At 45.9% G+C, this 18447-nt stretch overlaps 1 protein-coding gene across 1 annotated transcript in view; it reads left to right on the top strand.

The window, feature by feature from the left end:
* The window catches only part of LOC135525053 (obscurin-like), a 53010-nt gene that overhangs the window by 21444 nt on the left and 13119 nt on the right, over nucleotides 1–18447 (top strand). Inside the window, exons 17-43 of the mRNA XM_064952818.1 lie at nucleotides 496–762; nucleotides 953–1219; nucleotides 1335–1604; nucleotides 1864–2130; nucleotides 2351–2617; nucleotides 2949–3215; nucleotides 3522–3791; nucleotides 4917–5195; nucleotides 5312–5569; nucleotides 5731–6470; nucleotides 7812–8565; nucleotides 8706–8781; nucleotides 8857–8942; nucleotides 11165–11274; nucleotides 11687–11890; nucleotides 12065–12147; nucleotides 12253–12426; nucleotides 12562–12746; nucleotides 12861–12952; nucleotides 13179–13343; nucleotides 13661–13819; nucleotides 14224–14401; nucleotides 14586–14699; nucleotides 15342–15509; nucleotides 17357–17459; nucleotides 17851–17980; nucleotides 18157–18333. Of these exons, the coding sequence (XP_064808890.1) occupies nucleotides 496–762; nucleotides 953–1219; nucleotides 1335–1604; nucleotides 1864–2130; nucleotides 2351–2617; nucleotides 2949–3215; nucleotides 3522–3791; nucleotides 4917–5195; nucleotides 5312–5569; nucleotides 5731–6470; nucleotides 7812–8565; nucleotides 8706–8781; nucleotides 8857–8942; nucleotides 11165–11274; nucleotides 11687–11890; nucleotides 12065–12147; nucleotides 12253–12426; nucleotides 12562–12746; nucleotides 12861–12952; nucleotides 13179–13343; nucleotides 13661–13819; nucleotides 14224–14401; nucleotides 14586–14699; nucleotides 15342–15509; nucleotides 17357–17459; nucleotides 17851–17980; nucleotides 18157–18333 (6110 nt within the window). The remainder of the gene's footprint in view (nucleotides 1–495; nucleotides 763–952; nucleotides 1220–1334; nucleotides 1605–1863; nucleotides 2131–2350; nucleotides 2618–2948; nucleotides 3216–3521; nucleotides 3792–4916; nucleotides 5196–5311; nucleotides 5570–5730; nucleotides 6471–7811; nucleotides 8566–8705; nucleotides 8782–8856; nucleotides 8943–11164; nucleotides 11275–11686; nucleotides 11891–12064; nucleotides 12148–12252; nucleotides 12427–12561; nucleotides 12747–12860; nucleotides 12953–13178; nucleotides 13344–13660; nucleotides 13820–14223; nucleotides 14402–14585; nucleotides 14700–15341; nucleotides 15510–17356; nucleotides 17460–17850; nucleotides 17981–18156; nucleotides 18334–18447) is intronic.

Genomic DNA, 18447 nt, shown 5'->3' with positions numbered 1-18447 from the left:
TGGGAAGGCTTTCCACTTCATGTTAGAACATTGCTGCTTTAACAGCCTCCACTCTTCTGGGAAGGCTTTCCACTTCATGTTAGAACATTGCTGCGGGGACTTGCTTCCATTCAGCCACAGGAGCATTAGTGAGGTCGGGCACTGATGTTGGGCGATTCGGCCTGGCTTGCAGTCAGTGTTCCAAATCATCCCAAAGGTGTTCGATTGGGGTTGAGGTCAGGGCTCTGTGCCTGTAACAATGTGCCTGAGAACTAATAACATTGTTTTAAAGTGCTGTCTGACAGTAAAAGAAGGATCTTGGCACTGCATCAAAAATCTGTGTTTTGTCATTGTTGAACATTATGTCAGAGTTCACTGAACCCCAGGGACACACTCTGGATAATTTGAGTCTCTTGGTAACAGAAGCACAAGCATAATGCATGAAATGGACTAGCCCTTTCTCCTTTCCACATTAAGGGTTTAGCACCACTAACTACTGTTCCTTGTTTTCCTCAGGCCTACCCCCCACTTTCAAAGAACAGCTGAGGAACATGGCAGTTGAGGAGGGTAAGACTGTGACACTACGCTGTGAGCTGTCTAAACCTGCAGCGTCAGTTGTGTGGAAGAGGGGAGCAGAGCTGTTGAAGAATGTAGACAAGTGCCAGATAAGGAAAAAAGATTTACTGGTGGAATTGAAGATTATCGATGCGAATCTGGAAGACAGTGGGGTTTACACCTGTATTTGTGGTGAACAAAAGACTACAGCCACTGTTACAATAAATGGTGGGTATATTTTGGTTATATTTTGGTTATAGTTTGGAAATGTTGGAGAAAGCTTGAATATTGCATTTGGCAAATAGGTTGTATGTTTCAATAGTAAGACACAAATGTGTTTTCAACTCCAGTTGTTTTTAACAAATAAGGGAAATATATGTTTCAGAAAGGTTTGACAGCCCTCTATGGTGTCTTTCAGTTCGACCCGTCACATTTATAGAGGAACTGAGAAACGTTCAGGTTGAGGAGGGCAACAATGTGACATTGCGCTGCGAGCTCTCTAAACCAGGGATGTTGGTAGAATGGATGAGAGGAACAGATCTGCTGCAGAACGGAGAGAAGTACCAGATGAAGCAGAAAGATGCAACGTTGGAGCTGATCATCAGGAACACCTTACCTGAAGACAGTGGAGTCTACAGCTGCTTGGTGGAAGACCAGAAAACGTTTGCCACCATCAGTATCACTGGTAGGGGAAACGCTGTTGAATAATATGTGCATAGTCTTGACATTTTAAACTCGCTGTGTACCACACAATCCTAGAAGCTGTTGATCTCACAGTATGTGTTTCTATCATTGTTCAGCCGTCCCAGTCACTTTCAAGCAGAAACTAAAGAACCAAGAGGCTCCGGAGGAGGGTAACGTGACGTTGCGCTGCGAGCTGTCTAAATCAGGAGTCTCTGTGGAATGGCTGAAGGGAGAGGAGCTGCTGAGGGAAGGGAAGAGGTACCAGATGAAACAGGAGGGGAGGACTGCTGAGATGGTCATCTGGAACGTGGTGCTGCAGGACGCTGGGGAGTATAGCTGTGTCACCGCCTGCAATGTCAGGACAGCAGCTGACATCAAAGTTAGGGGTATGGTCTTTGCACATTTTTACTACATGCTAATACATTGATATACTGTTTATTCTTCTAAGGTTGTTGGCAAGTGTGTTATTCTGAAAATGTAAATATCTTTGAATATAATTTCTGGATTGTGCGTTGGATGACACCAAGTACATTTTCCACAAGGGGGCATGGGGGATACACATGAGATGAATCTGTCAGAGGATGTGTAGAAATCAAAGCAGTTGAGCCAGATAACGTCTCAGTCTTAAATACATATTCTTCTCAGCCCTCCCTGTAACATTCACACAAGAGGTCCAGAACGCGATGATCAAAGAGGGGGACCGTGGGGAGTTCTGGTGTGAGCTCTCCAAGCCTGGAGCCCCAGTGGACTGGAGGAAGGGGAGAGTCATCCTGAAGTCTGGAGACAAATATGAGATGAAGCAGGAGGGACGCATCACTAAACTGCTCATCCATAACGTGGAGGAGAGTGACGCTGGGAAATACACCTGCAAGACTAAAGACACCCAGTCAACTGCTGAGCTGACCGTGATGGGTGAGTCAGACTGAGGATAGTACTACACTTTGTATAACATTTGTTTCGTCCCAGTTGTTGTATTCAACAACAATAGTCTATAATTACCAGCGAAGTGTTATAACATGCCTGATATTTCATTGATTCATGCAATCCCTCGTTTTATACTTTTCCACTATAGGGACTTTAATTTGTATATGTTTGTATATGAGTCGACAATTTACTTGTTTGCTGTCCCCAGCTCCTCCCATCACGTTCAAGGTGAAGTTGAAGAACCAGGAAGTCGAGGAGGAGAACAGTGTGACGTTGTTCTGCGAGCTCTCTAAACCAGGACTGCCCGCAGAGTGGAGGAAGGGTGAGGAGCTGCTGAAGAATGGATTGAGGTACCAGATAAGGAAGAGAGAGGCAACGATGGAACTGACCATCAGGAAAGCAGTGCTCGAGGACACCGGATTCTACAGTTGTGTTTACGCAGAAGCCAAAACCTCGGCCACTGTCAACATCACTGGTAAGAGGAGATGCTATTGGTTTCTTAATTGGGTTGTGTATTTTATTATAGTAAACACAGCAATAAGTGAAGGTAATTTAGGAGGACGGGCACCCTCTGTTCAGCCTGGTTTCTGTTCACGGGATATTTTACTCAAAAACGATCTGCTTATTCTTGCTGCTCTGTACTGAAAGTGCTCTCTTCAAATCAATTGCTGACATGCATACCTTTTTGTGAGTGTATTAACAGTGGACTTATGAACAAGTCGTTTTTTGAGTCAAATATCCCTTTAAGCACTTTGTGACATCTTTGTAAAGTACTAAAATGGTTGGTTTTGATTTCATGTCCTCAGCCATACCTGTCACCTTCAAAATGGGCCTGAAGAACCAGGAGGCCCCAGAGGGGGGCATCGTGAACCTGCGCTGTGAGCTGTCTAAAGCTGGAGTCCCGGTGGAGTGGTGGAAAGGCAAGGAGGAGGTGAGCCCTGGAGGAAGGTACCAGATGAAGCTGGAGGGAAAGGTAGCAGAGATGCACATCAAGAACATCCAACCGGAGGACGTGGGGGAGTACAGCTGTATATTCGGAGATCAGAAGACCACTGCTGAAGTCAACGTGAGAGGTACAGTACATCTTACATGTTGTCTGGCTGTCATTTCTGTTGGATATGAAAGGCTCCTTCACCGGGAATTGAAGAGTTGAAGTATGGGCCTCCCCAGCAACTGTACCAAAGTGGAATAGAATACACAATAAAGCAAGAGATCAATACAACTGGTCTCTTTAGGAATAAAACAACATATCTATTCGAGAACAATGTGTTTTCATAACAAATTGTGACCCATACAGTATTGTACTCTGTAGGTAGTATAGGGCAATGGCCCCGAAGCACAAGACATTTTCAGATGATGTCCATCTCTGGTCCATACAGCTGCTGCATCAGTCTTCTTTGAGAAGGAGCTAGAGAGCAAGGTGGCGTTGGAGGGGACGTCAGTGGTCCTCTCCTGTGAGGTCTCCAGCGTTACGGTCCCCGTCACCTGGAGGAAGGACTCCTGCCTGGTCACAGACGGGGAGAGGTTCACGTTGAAGAAGAAAGGCCCTGTTCACACCCTGGAGATCCGGAAGTTGAGTCTGGAGGACGCCGGGGAGTACAGCTGCATCACCAGGGGAAAGAAGACCACAGCCATGCTAGTTGTGAAAGGTAGGCCAACCCCATCCTACACTCTTAGAAAAAAGTTCCAAAAGTTTTTTTTTCGGCTGTCCCCATAGGAGAACCCTTTTTGGCTCCACGTTTTTGGTTTCAGGTGGAACCCTTTTGGGTTCCACATAGAACCCTATGTGGTAAAAGGTTCTACATGGAACAAAACAGGGTTCTACATGGAATAAAAAAGGGTACTTCAAAGGGTTCTCCTATGGGGACAGCCGAAGAACCCTTTTCTGTTATAGATAGCAAAATCTAAGAGTGTACTGAAATAAATGTAGAGTATATCCTAATTAAACTCACAAAATTGAAGGAACCCAATGAGTATGTTTGGCCCCTTTTGATATGTGATTATTGTGGGTAGAGGATGGGTTATACCTTGCTCATTTCTTTGCATTCTTTTGAATGGGTAATCCCCTCTGTATGGCTTGCTACGTCATCCTATAAATAGTTATCCTGATTGTTACGAACCCCTTTGGCCCTGCAGTCGAGGGGTGGATGGAAACGAGACCCGTAACATATCTCATGCAAATCATAACAGTGAAAAGGAACAGTGAGAACTAATAACCACAGACAACTTAAATTTACCTTCAAACACTGAGGGGGGGGGGGGGGGCTGAGCTGGACCCAAGGAAAGAAATAATAAATATCCCAAAACCCCTAAACTAGTCTTGCTTGCTACAATAACCGCTATCTAACTAACCAATAAAATACAGTGGGTGGTCCACCCAGTCCTAACTAGGGTTCTTAGACAATGGTCTCCTACCGGTAGTGTATGCCCATGGGCTACTTGTCTTTGTACCCCCTTTTCCCACCAACAAACAAACAGTCATACACTATAACAATACATACGCACATAATAATGGACAAATGTGACATGTACGTGCAAAAACAAAAGAGAGAACACTGCATACAAAGAGAGAGGGAGAGAGAGAGTTTGGGAAAACAACTGACTGGGTTTTTAAACCAAGGGAAAGGGGATGTTATTGGGTAATGGAAAAGGAGAAGGTGTGTCTTCTGAATGGCGACAGATGAGTGACAGCTGTGACTAGGGCAGAAGGAAAGAAACCAAATACACACAGGATACTTGTATGCGTAACACTGATCCTAACCCTTTCTCTACAGAGCGTGTGGTGATCTTATCAGGACTGAAGGACATGAAGATCATGGCCGGGCAGGACGCAGTGTTTGTGTGCGAGCTGTCACACAAGGAGGTAAGCGAGTGCGAGTGGTGGCTGGGCTCCAGCCTCCTGCAGAAGAATGAAATGAACCAGATGAGCTGCTTGGGCCACCAGCACCGCCTGGTCCTGACCATGACCACGCCAGAGGAGACCGGGACCGTGGCCTTTGTGGTCGGGGAGGAAAAGACCTCCGCCCAATTGTTGGTGCTCCCCAAACCCAAAGGTTTGCCACCTCTTTTGATTTTGTTACAGTACAATGTGAATTATACACTTTAATCATTCATGTGTATGCAGTTAGAAGGTGTATATGTAGTTTACTCTGTTTGCTGTCTTTGTCAGTACTCATTGAGAAGAAGCCTGGGGACATCGTCATCATGGAAGGGGAGATGGCCACTTTATCCTGTACGACCTCTGACCTCTTTAGCCCTGTCACATGGAGGAGGAACAGGATGCCCCTCCTGAACGGAGATAAGTATGAGACTCGAAAGGAGGGCAAGCTCAACCTGCTGCTCATCCATGACACGGAACCAGGAGACTCTGGGATATACTCCTGTGACACTGGGGACATGCAGAGCAGCGCCAATCTGACTGTCAATGGTAAGGATGTTTAATCATAAAGAGCGAAGTAACCTAACCAGGAACTCAGTTTTATCTCCGGGGGTTACAATATTCAGAATTTTCTCTTTGCATTACTCATCCTAACATTGGTCAAATGGAACGTAGATTTCCAATTCCCTGATTATCTTCCGTCTCTCCAGAGCTGACTCCATACTTTGAGGATGAGCTGCAGACTGTGGAGGCTGAGGAAGGGGGCACTGCCTTCCTATCCTGTGAGTTGTCTAAGCCTGCGGTCCCAGTCCAGTGGAGGAAGGGCCGGCTACCTCTCAGGCCAAACAGGAAGTACAAGATGAGGCAGGACGGCTGTGTGTTTCAGCTACACATCCTGGAGCTGAAGAAGGAAGACAGTGGCAGCTACACGTGCCAGGCAGGTGGTGTGGAGACCACCGCCTCTGTGACAGTAAAGCCTCCCTCAGACAAGACAGATCCTCCCAAGACAATTCCTCCCACAAAGGCTGCCTCTTCCACTACTCCACCAGAAGAGGCCCAAACTGGCCCTCCAGAGCCAAGGAAACGGGGCATGACCCGGTCATCCATTGTGGAGTCAGAGGAAGATCTGGAGCTTGAGGAAAAAGAGACCGTTGTAAACCCACATAAGAAACAGTCATTAAGGTCTATGGGTAAGGAGACTAAGGTAGACCAGCAGGAGAAACAGAAAGTTAAACAGCCAGTAGGTATGGTGAAGGATACCATAGCAGAAAAGACCCAGAAACAGCTAGTACCACCACTGAGGTCTAAAGGGAAGGATTCACAGATGGACCAGAGGGAGAAAAAGCCAGTGAAACAGCCAGTCAGAGCTATAGTGACAGACACAGAGGAGAAAAAGACTGAAATAGACCCAAAGGAGAAAAAGATATTGAAAGAGATTGGGGTAGACGAGGTGAGGAAACTGCCAGTTCCACCAGCGAGACGAGCATCTATAGTGTCTGATGCTGGGGTAGAGCATGTAGGCAAAAAGCCAGTTCCACATGCGACACAAGCTCCTTTTTCAGTTTCAGATGCTGGGGTAGACGAGGTGAGGAAACCGCCAGTTCCACCAGCGAGACGAGCATCTATAGTGTCTGATGCTGGGGTAGAGCATGTAGGCAAAAAGCCAGTTCCACATGCGACACAAGCTCCTTTTTCAGTTTTGGATGCTGGGGTAGACGAGGTGAGGAAACTGCCAGTTCCACCAGCGAGACGAGCATCTATAGTGTCTGATGCTGGGGTAGAGCATGTAGGCAAAAAGCCCATTCCACCTGCGAGACGAGCTTCTCTTGTTTCAGTTTCAGATGCTGGGGTAGACGAAGTGAGGAAACAGCCAGTTTCACCAGTGAAACAAGCTTCTGTTGTTTCAGTGTCGGATGCTGGGGTAGACGAAGTGAGGAAACAGCCAGTTTCACCAGTGAAACAAGCTTCTGTTGTTTCAGTGTCGGATGCTGGGGTAGACGAAGTGAGGAAACAGCCAGTTTCACCAGTGAAACAAGCTTCTGTTGTTTCATTGTCGGATGCTGGGGTAGAGCATGTTGGCAAAAAAACAGTTCCACGAGCGAGACAAGCTTCTGTTGTTTCAGTGTCGGATGCTGGGGTAGACGAAGTGAGGAAACAGCCAGTTTCACCAGTGAAACAAGCTTCTGTTGTTTCATTGTCGGATGCTGGGGTAGAGCATGTTGGCAAAAAAACAGTTCCACGAGCGAGACAAGCTTCTGTTGTTTCAGTGTCGGAAGCTGGGGTAGACGAGGTGAGGAAACAGCCAGTTCCACCAGCGAGACGAGCATCTGTTGTTTCAGTTTCGGATGCTGGGGTAGATCAAATGGTGAAACAGCCAGTTCCACCAGTGAAACATGCTTCTGTTGTTTCAGTTTTGGATGCTGGGGTAGACAAAGTGAGGAAACAGCCAGTTCCACCAGCGAGACGAGCATCGATTGTTTCAGTCTCTAATTCTGGGGTAGACGAGGTGAGGAAACAGCCAGTTCCACCAGCGAGACAAGCATCTATAGTGTCGGACGCTGGGGTAGAGCAGATAGTTAGGTCTGTTAGATCTAAAAAGGAGATTGATATAGAAATAGACCATCAGGACAAACAGCCAGTGAAGTTTATGGTGAAGGAGACAGAGGTAGACAAGAGAGACAAACAGCCAGCAAGGTCTACAGTACAGGAGATGGAAAAACACAAGATTGCGGTGGATGGTAACCAAGTCCATATCTCAGAGGATGAGTCCTCCACTGAGGCCCCCACCCAGGTAAGAGTCAACCAGAAGACCAACAAGCCTGTAGTTGCTGTAGCTGGGGTTCCCAAGGGGCTCCCGATGACTAAGCAAGTAGACAAGACTGAACCTGACATGGAAATCAGTGTAGAGGACGAACCTGAGATGCTGGATGCCGCCATCAAGATCCAGGCAGCTTTCAAGGGATACAAGACCCGCAAAGACATGCGGCCAATCTTCAAGCAGGTGTTCAAGAACCAGAACGTTGAGACCAACGGTACCATCCAACTAGCGTGCGTGGTGGAAGGGAAGTCCAACGTAGTACGCTGGCTGAAGAATGGCCAGCAGATCATAGGAGACCAACGCCACCGCATGAACACCTCTGAGGATGGCGTCTGCACACTGGTGATCATCAACATGTCAGCCATAGACACTGGGGTCTATACATGTGAGGTGGTCAACAAGTTTGGTGTGACCTCATATAATGGCAACATTACTGTGGGTCAACCTCAAAACCTTCCACCCTCCACCCAGAGGCCTGCAGCCCCAGCACAGCCCTCCACCCAGAGGCCTGCAGCCCGAGCACAGCCCTCCACCCCTTCTGTGCACCCAGTCCTGGCCTCTGTTGGCCCTCTCCAGCAAGCCCAGACCTCCACCTCTGGGAAGGAGACTATGGATTCTGTGGAGAGTGAGGAGATCTCCCTGTGGCAGGCCTACAACCTTACCGAGGAGGATCCCCGCAATACCCTGCAGGAGAGGAGGAGAGCCTCACTCATCTCCGCCAGCTCTAGTAAGTCACGTTAGAAACATGACAGATGTCCTTAGTATGTGAACTGGGTCATATGCAGTAATTGTGTCTGCCTTTGCAAGGGGTGAGTTGTTTGGTTTGGTTTGGTTGAAAATCATATTTTGTTTTCTCTGTCTCTCCAGTGTCTAGTCCCTCAGACTACGACACAGCTCCAGATTTCATAGAGCCTGTTGACATCATCCCCAAAGATCCCTGCAGGTAAGACCTTCACAATCTTCATATAACATCCAAAGACTTTTAATTATATGTTAATAAGTAAAAATATTCCCACAGGCAACAGGAAGAGGACCAGTTACCCCATAAGGATAAAGAACAGAAAGTCACCCCTCAACCACCAAAGAGGCATTTGAAGGTCAAAGGTCAGCCATGTTTTGTTGCGTTGTTAGACCTAAATATTGAGTTGTTGCCTTTCGTGGTTATGGTATTTCACATTGTACTGAATCCATTTACTTTAATATTGATTGTTGTAAATGTTATAATAATTTGATATCATACACATGTAATGGGTTTCAGTCTGTGTTGTGTTGAGTAAAGACATTATTGTAGATGTAGAAAATAACAGGTACCTCTCAACAGCATCTGTACCTTTTCCAATAGGAGAAGACACAGGGATGCATATACCTGTACAAGTGTTTGTGCACAAGCACATGCAATGCACATGCAATTCATTTTACTGTGGCTTTCGAAAGTATTCGCTCCCATTTTTCCTAATTTGTTGCCTTACAACCTGGAAATAAAATTGATGTTGTTCTCAGGGGGATGAGATGTGTTGGGTTTGCGCCAGACATAGGGTTTTCCTTGATGGCCAAAAAGCTCAATTTTTGTCTCATCTGACCGGAGTACCTTCTTCCATATGTTTGGGGAGTCTCCCACATGCATTTTTGGCAAATACCAAATGTCTTTGCTTATTTTTTTCTTTAAGCAATGGCTTTTTTTCTGGCCAGCTCTGTGGAGTGTCCGGCTTAAAGGGGTCATATGGACAGATACTCCAATCTCCACTGTGGAGCTTTGCAGCCCCTTCAGGGTTTCTTTGTTGCCTCTCTGATTAATGCCTTCCTTGCCTGGTCTCTGAGTTTTGGTGGGCGGCCCTCTCTTGGTAGGTTTGTTGTGGTGCCATATTGTTTAATAATGGATTTAATGGTGCTCCGTGGGATGTTCAAAGTTTCGGATAGTTTTTATACCCCAACCCTGATCTGTACCTCTCCACATCTTTGTCCCTGACCTCTTTAGAGAGTCTTCATGGTGTCGTTTGATTGTTGGTGCACCTTGCTTAGCGGTGTTGCAGACTCTGGGGCCTTTTAGAACAGGTGTATATATACTGAGATCATGTGACAGATCATGTGACACTTAGATTGCACACAGGTGGACTTTATTTAACTAATTATGTGACTTCTGAAGGTAATTGGTTGCACCAGATCTTATTTCGGGGCTTCATAGCAAAGGGGGTGAATACATACGCACGCACCTCTTTTCTGTTTTTTATTTTTTGGAATTTTATGAAACAAGTTATTTTTCTCATTTCACTTCATCGATTTGGACTATTTTGTGTATGTCCATTACATGAAATCCAAATAAAAATCAATTTGTAATGAAACAAAATAGTAAAAACACCAAGGTGGGTGAATACTTTTGCAAGGCACTGTATAATACATTGTAATATAGAACTAAAAAGAATACAACCCCTTGTAATTCTAAAATAGAAAAGGGTAACATACCTGCAGTGAATTATAAAAATTAATCATTTTATAAATAAATAGTAAAATAAATAAATAAAATGTTATCTGCACCTGTTGGATAGTAAAGCAATATCACGTTAAGCAATATCACGTTAAGTATGACGCTCATTAAGGCGAACATTCCATTAAGATTGTGTTTTATTTTTTATTTTTTTATTTTACCTTTATTTAACTAGGCAAGTCAGTTAAGAACAAATTCTTATTTTCAATGACGGCCTAGGAACAGTGGGTTAACTGCCTGTTCAGGGGCAGAACGACAGATTTGTACAAAGATAACATTCTAAACAAACAGAATTCAGACTCCGTGCATTAATAAAGTTTACAGGGAACACATTCTGCTACTTGTTAGTATAAATATAGTTATATTTACACAATTGTAATGTTATAAATGTCAGAGCAGAAAAACACATGTCTTCTTCTCACATTGGAGAAGGTAACAAACATTGAAATGGATGATGCAACACAGATTCAGGAGAGCTGGGCTAAACCATTCTACATATCTTGATTGTCATAATTATACCACCTTTGTTAAACTCAAATGACAGATAAAGATTCATAATAATTGTATAAATAATACACCAACAGTCATGGTTATGGTTAAGGCAATACCCCAGTATAAGTAAAATTCAGAAATAGAATAACCCATAAGGTGTCCTCATTGAACCAGTCCAATCTATGATCACGAAGTTGAATTTAAATAATAAGAGTGACAATAGTCTGGTATGAAAGCTGTCTTGTTCATAACCTAAGGGCACAACATTACCTTGCTTCATACAGTACACATTACTCAATGACATTTCCACGCTTCTGTTCACTTCTCTCACTTCCTCTGAATGTCCCACCAGCTACTGATGCCAAGCTGAGGACTCTGTCCCCGAAACACCACTGTGCCCACACGCCTGCTGCTCTAACAGGTTCTGGCTCAGAGTCAGATGGTGACGAGGACAGAAGAGAGGTACAGTATGGTCTACTTTGGAAAAACTTCCTCATAGCAGCCCCCCCATTTTAACACCCCTACTACTCCAATAAGTGCCATGGGATCTTTAGTGACCACAAAGAGTCAAGACGTCAACGTCCCATCTGAAAGACGGCACCCTACACAGGGCAATGTGGGCCATTGAGATATTTTTTTATAGACCAGAAGAAAGAGTGCCTCTTACTGACCCTCCAACACCACTTCCAGCAGCATCAGGTCTTCCATCCAGGACTAACCCTGCTTAGCTTCAGAGGCAAGCCAGCAGTGGGATGCAGGGTGGTAAACTGCTGGATTATACCATAAGCAGTCATTTATGATCAAAAGATACAAATGCGAAACATTTGTTGCTATAGCATTTTGGAACTAAACTTTTTACCAATTTTTTCCACAGACTTTTGATGTCTATGTGGCCAGAGCTAACTGCAACTCTCAACAAGGTGGCTACAAGGAGAGCTTTGTGTTGAAGGAGGGACAGTATGTGGAGGTCTTGGACTCTGTCCACCCTGAGAAGTGGCTGGTCCGTACCAAACCCTCCAAAAACAGCCCCTCACGCCAAGGATGGGTCTCCCCTGCATACCTGGAGAAGAAGAGAAAGGTATGACGTCATCAGTATGTTCTGGTAAAGGATGGGCATAAAATGGACAAAATGGACATATTTTGACCATTCAATCAACTACTTTTTATGTTTCTTCACCTAAACAGGATTCGTCAGAGGTAATGATCATTTTTGACTCCATCATTTAATCAAACTGTTTTGCATTTTGTAAAGGAAACATTCCCACAAGTGAGGACACCACAACAAGAGATGGATGGATCAGGTTCTACAGAGGAAGAGTACAGAAGAACATTAAGGTGAGTGAATTAATATTGTTTGATCACAGAGTTCAGCATATTTGATTAGTATAGTCTCTTAAAGAATACTGTCAGCATTCCATGTGATATTTCTTCCGTCTTTAGCCAATTGATCCAGGGGCTGATTGATGGGGAGGAAGAGTTTGTGAAGGAGATGAAGGACTTTACATCCCACTACCTGCACCACTTAGACACTAGCCCTCATGTCCCCATCAACATCATCAACCAGAAAGAAACTATCTTCCGCAATATCAAGGACATCATGGCTTTACACGAGAGGTGATAACGTCACAAATGTTCTCTTTGTCGAGAATGAGAGCTGGTTAATCAAATAAAATGTTTAATATACATTTTTTAACTCATGTAATGAAAAACAAGGTAAATACTGTCCTTATTTTCCTATCCCCTACTCAGGTCTATTCTGCCCAGGCTGAGCGAGTGTTCTACTGATGATGACGTGGCCATGCACCTGGTCAAACACGCAGAGGACTTTCAGAAGTATCTGCAGTACATGATGGGCCAAACACAGGCAGAGGCCTGTGTCACTGACAAGACCATCCAGCAGTACTTCAAGGCATGCAATCAGATCATTTACCATAGTGCACAAATAATTGACCCGCACACCCTGAAGCAAAACAATTTGCTCTCACATGCTCCCAGTTTTCCACGCTGACATTCACGTACCTTTGTGTTCCAGCAGAACACAAGAACAGAGCCTGAGCACTCCGAAACTGCAGCGCTGGATGTCATCACCTTCTTACAGAGACCAGCGGAGAGGATTCAGACCTACCAGGCCTTGCTCAAGGTCAGTGCTCATTATACGATTCTAAGTGTCCATTTTGAGACCTTTCCAAAGCATTAATCAAAGGATTTCTCCCTGTGTGTGTGTGTGTGTGTGTGTGTGTGTGTGTGTGTGTGTGTGTGTGTGTGTGTGTGTGTGTGTGTGTGTGTGTGTGTGTGTGTGTGTGTGTGTGTGTGTGTGTGTGTGTGTGTGTGTGTGTGTGTGTGTGTGTGTGTGTGTGTGTTGACAGGAGCTGATCAAGAACAAGGCAAAGTGTGGGAAAAGCTGCTGTCTGCTGGAGGATGCATTCTCCATGGTGTCCTGTCTGCCCTGGCGTTCTGACAACCTGCACCAGGTGTCTCTGATTGAGAACTACCCTGCCCCACTCACTGCACTGGGAGAACCCGTCCGCCAGGTAACTCACCCATAACCCACAAAGAGTGGTTGACCTCTACCTGCTGATGTTGTTCACTCCAGAGAGAAGGGATAGATGAATACATCAAAGTGTCCAGACTAGCTGAGGTCAGATGTGCCGTAACAACCCATGACGGTTGTTGCTTTAAATGTTGATGGGGATACGGCATCATTGAAAGCTGAAATGTCAATTAACTGACTGGATAAAACTTGCAGTGCACCATCTTGATTGTGTGTTTGAGACGTGAATGAAGTCATCTCTTCATGGATAATGCAGTTCCATCTGAAGCTTTGATACCACGTCTTTCCTCCTCACAGGGTCCCTTCACTGTGTGGGAGGAGTCTCCTGAGATCAAGACGTCCTCCCGGGGGCACCAGAGGCAGGTGTTTCTCTTTAAGGACTGTGTCCTCCTTTGTAAGCTCAAGAGAGACCCCGGCATGAACTCTGACACCTACGCCTTCAAGAACAAGATGAAGGTAAAAACCTGGCCCTCCTCCTTTGCCAATGTAAATGTATAGTCCAAATCCTCACAGCAAACATATTGTGTTACTGACTGGGGTTCGAACCTAGGTGTCCTGAGAGCAACAAGACTATCCCTCTGAGCTTAAACCAATGCATTAGCTTGGGGAGATAAATGTTCAGGCTTCAGGCAAGCCTACTCATCTTATGAGTGTGGCAAGGTTATAGTTTTATTTGAGTTTTGATTTTAATATGAAATTCAGTTAAATTTTAGACCTGATTACATTGTTTTATAAAAGTATTTATATTTAGTTATAGAAATTCTGATTATTATTTGTTTTAGCTTCAGAGTGGTTTACCGAACCATCTACATTGCATATAGAGTACCGTCGTGGTAATATGAGCATCTCCCTCTCCACAGCTGAATGATGTGAAGGTGAAGGAGATGGTGGGGGGAGATGAGAAGTCCTGGGAGCTGTGGCATGAGCACCGCGGCTCAGTGAGGAGGTACACACTGCAGGGTCATTCCACCTTGCTCAAGCTGTCCTGGCTCAAAGACCTGAGAGAGCTGCAGCAACGCTCCAGCCTGACTACTTCTAGTGAGTTCCTCTGACTAGGTCTTTTGGTAATGTCCATTGTTGAGTCTGCCTAGGAATATCACCGGTTCGGTCCCCTGTTAGCTCTGTCCAGCATTAAATGTATCCAATGTTAGCTCTGGCGAGCAGTAGCTCTGTTGCCTGGTCTCTTCCCATTATTACAGTAGTCTTGTGGTTGTTTCTTTAGGTCCACCAGAGTTCAAAGTTCTCCTGGCTGACTGCACAACAAAGATCGGGCAGACAATCAAATTGGCATGCAAAGTCACAGGAACACCAAAACCAGTGGTCAGCTGGTTCAAAGGTAAGAGTCACAGGAACACCCAAACCAGTGGTCAGCTGGTTCAAAGGTAAGAGTCACAGGAACACCCAAACCAGTGGTCAGCTGGTTCAAAGGTAAGAGTCACAGGAACACCCAAACCAGTGGTCAGCTGGTTCAAAGGTAAGAGTCACAGGAACACCCAAACCAGTGGTCAGATGGTTCAAAGGTAAGAGTCACAGGAACACCCAAACCAGTGGTCAGATGGTTCAAAGGTAAGAGTCACAGGAACACCCAAACCAGTGGTCAGATGGTTCAAAGGTAAGAGTCACAGGAACACCCAAACCAGTGGTCAGCTGGTTCAAAGGTAAGAGTCACAGGAACACCCAAACCAGTGGTCAGCTGGTTCAAAGGTAAGAGTCACAGGAACACCCAAACCAGTGGTCAGCTGGTTCAAAGGGAACACCCAAACCAGTGGTCAGCTGGTTCAAAGGTAAGAGTTACAGGAACACCCAAACCAGTGGTCAGCTGGTTCAAAGGTAAGAGTCACAGGAACACCCAAACCAGTGGTCAGCTGGTTCAAAGGTAAAAGAGTGAGCAGCATAGTAAGCCTTTTAAAAAACATTTTTATTCTTTGACATAAGACGTTTTTAAACAGCAGTACGGTCTCTGACATGACTTCCCCAGATGGCCTGGTCCTAGAGGACGGCCCTCACCACATCATCACTGCAGACCGGACAGGAACCTGCTGTCTCATCCTGGACGGGGTCACTCCCAAGGACTCTGGACAGTACGTGTGCTATGCCTCCAGCCCCGTGGGTCATGCTAGCACACTGGCCAAGATGGTGGTGGACGGTGAGTGTAATGATGGGGCGGTAAGTCGGAAACAGGTGTAATGTTTTAATAAAACAACAAAACTAAGAACACGACACTAATATAAAGCAGAATGCAGATACACAGGAACAATACCAACTGGTGAGTGAACCTGGGAGAGTGCCATAAAGGGGAGGAAATGATGAAGGTAATGAGTCCAGGTGTGAATCATAATGATTAACAGGTGTGAATCATAATAATTAACAGGTGTGAATCACAATGATGATTCCCAGGATCGATGGTTAGTATTCCAGCGACGTCGTGGACTGGAGGGGAGGAGCAGACGGGACAGTACCACCCCTTCTGACGTGCGGCTCCTGCCACAGGACGACGACCCCGGGGACGAGGAGCGAGCTCGATCCGGGCGGCGAAGTTGGAAGTCATTTATGACTTTGGGATCCAGAATGTCCTCCACCAGAACCTAACACCGCTCCTCAGGGCCATACCCCTCCCATTCCACCAAATACTGGATCCGGTTTGTGGGGCCATTCAAGGTTCTCTGGAGGGTCAACGAGGTGACATATAGGTTACAACTGCCTAGTCACTACCGTATCTCACCCTCGTTTCATGTTTCCCTTCTCAGGCCGGAGGTTCCTGGTCCCCTAGCTGATGCTGTCCCCTACGACCCCCCTTCCCCCGGATATCGAGGGCAGTCAGGCGTATGCCGTCAGAACTCTGCTGGACTCCCGGCATCGTGGGGGGGGGGTCGTAGGGGACAGCATCAGCTAGGGGACCAGGAACCTCCGGCCTGAGAAGGGAAACATGAAACGAGGGTGAGATACGGTAGTGACTAGGCAGTTGTAACCTATATGTCACCTCGTTGACCCTCCAGAGAACCTTGAATGGCCCCACAAACCGGGGCCTCAGTTTCTAGCAGGGCAGGCGGAGTGGGAGGTTACTGGTAGAGAGCCAGACGCGATCCCCAGGGTGGAACACAGAGGTCTCACTGCGGTGGTGGTCTGCCTGTTGTTGTTTTTTTACGATGGACGGTGCGCTTGAGTCTCACGTGAGCTTCGCTCTACACTTCAGCGCGCCGGAACCACTCATCAACCGCAGGATCCTTGGTCTGGCCCAGAGTCCACAGAGCCAGGGCCAGTTGAAAACCCAGAACACACTGGAAGGAAGTCAACTCAGTGGAGGAGTGACGCAGCAAATTCTGGGCATACTCTGCCCATGGAAGAAATCGTGCCCACTCACCCTGCCGGTCCAGACAGTGACTCCTCAGGAACCTCCCCAGCTCCTGGATCATCCTCTCCACCTGCTCGTTGGACTGAGGACGGTACCTGGAAGAGAAGCTGACCGTGACCCCGAGCTTCTCCATGAAGGCCCTCCATACTCGTGATATGAATTGGGGGCCACGGTCGGAGACGATGTTCTCCGGAAGGCTATGATATCGGAAGACCTGCTGGAAGAGTGCCTCAGCGACCTGGAGAACTGTGGGGAGACCAAGAAGGGGAATTAACCGACGTGACTTAGAATATCTATCCACTACCACCAGAATGGTGGTGAAACCATCAGAGGGGAGATCGGTTACAAAGTCATTGGATAGATGAGACCAGGGCCACTGAGTCACGGGAAGTGGTTGGAGCTTCCCTGCTGGAGCATTCCGAGGAGACTTGGTTTGGGCACACACAGAACAGGAGTTGACATAACGAGTGACACACACAAATTACATGCTGATGAAGATTAGATCTTAAATACACTGAAATACACAAATCGTATACATATGATTTTGCTATCCAACATGTTACGGTATACTCCATGTCCTATTGTGCAAAGATAATTCGTAATGCATAGAGTGAATTAACTCATTACCTCTTGTCCAACAGCACCCCCCAGGTTCATTACTAGGCTGCAGAGTGCATGTCTGATGGAGGGAGAGGAAGTCCAGTTTACCTGCTCCACGCACAGCACACCTCTACCCCGAGTCAGGTATGGTACAGTAAACTGCACTGGGTTTACAGATGCAAGATCTTAATTTGATCACCGTGTTGCAGGACAATTTTACAACTTTAAATGTATTTGAGGTTTAAAAAGGCTTCTGAAGTTTGTAATTTCCACTTTGAAATGTCCGACTCTATTTCCCCTCACAAAAATGTCCATTAATTATAATACTTGAAATAATTCACATTTCCTGTTGCTGCAGGATTATTTTCCTGTTTAGCAAACTGGCTCAAATTAAGATCCTACATCTGTACTCAGTATTCCCATACTATGTCAAGAGAACATGGGCTCCCATTTGAACCATACTTATTAAGATTCCCATTGAGATCCACCCACATGTTGTTATTTGGTTGTGTGCCCTGGCATGTTCTGGGGGCAGGTGGTTTAAGGATGCCAGAGAGCTGACAGACCAGAGGAAGTACCACATAGAGAGTGACGCCCGCAGTGGGATCCTCACTCTCACCATAATGAACCCTGGAGAGACAGACCTGGGATGGTATGAGTGTGAGGTATGCATATTGTATGAAACCCCTTTATGTACATATGTAATGCTTCTTCCTAACATGTAGGTATAACATTAAGGTGCAATATACTGTTGATTTTCTTCATAGCAATGCACCCTAGGAGCTTTTGAACACTCTTATAAAGAAGTGAATTTAAAATGTGAAATCTTGTTATGTTTCAGCTGTTGAACCAGTTGGGTAGTGCCAAGAGTAAAGCAGAGCTGTGCGCCGCCTTCACACAAGTGATTGACAGTGAGCCTGACCAACCACAGGTCCTCTTGACCAACGGTAGGAGAGTTCCACCCAATCAAGGTAAATGTCCACCTGGGAGTAAGGAAGCAGGTTTTGAGAAGAAGGCTGTCTACACTATAAGACATGGTTAATAGGATGACAGTAATATATTTAAGCAATAAGGCCCAAGGAGGTGTGATATATGGCCAATATACCACTGCTAAGGACTGTACATAGCCGTG

The sequence above is a fragment of the Oncorhynchus masou genome, chromosome 31, assembly GCF_036934945.1.
Source record: "Oncorhynchus masou masou isolate Uvic2021 chromosome 31, UVic_Omas_1.1, whole genome shotgun sequence".
Classification (NCBI taxonomy): domain Eukaryota; kingdom Metazoa; phylum Chordata; class Actinopteri; order Salmoniformes; family Salmonidae; genus Oncorhynchus; species Oncorhynchus masou.
Note: the sequence above shows the minus strand (reverse complement) of the source record. Positions and strands in the feature narration are given on the sequence as shown.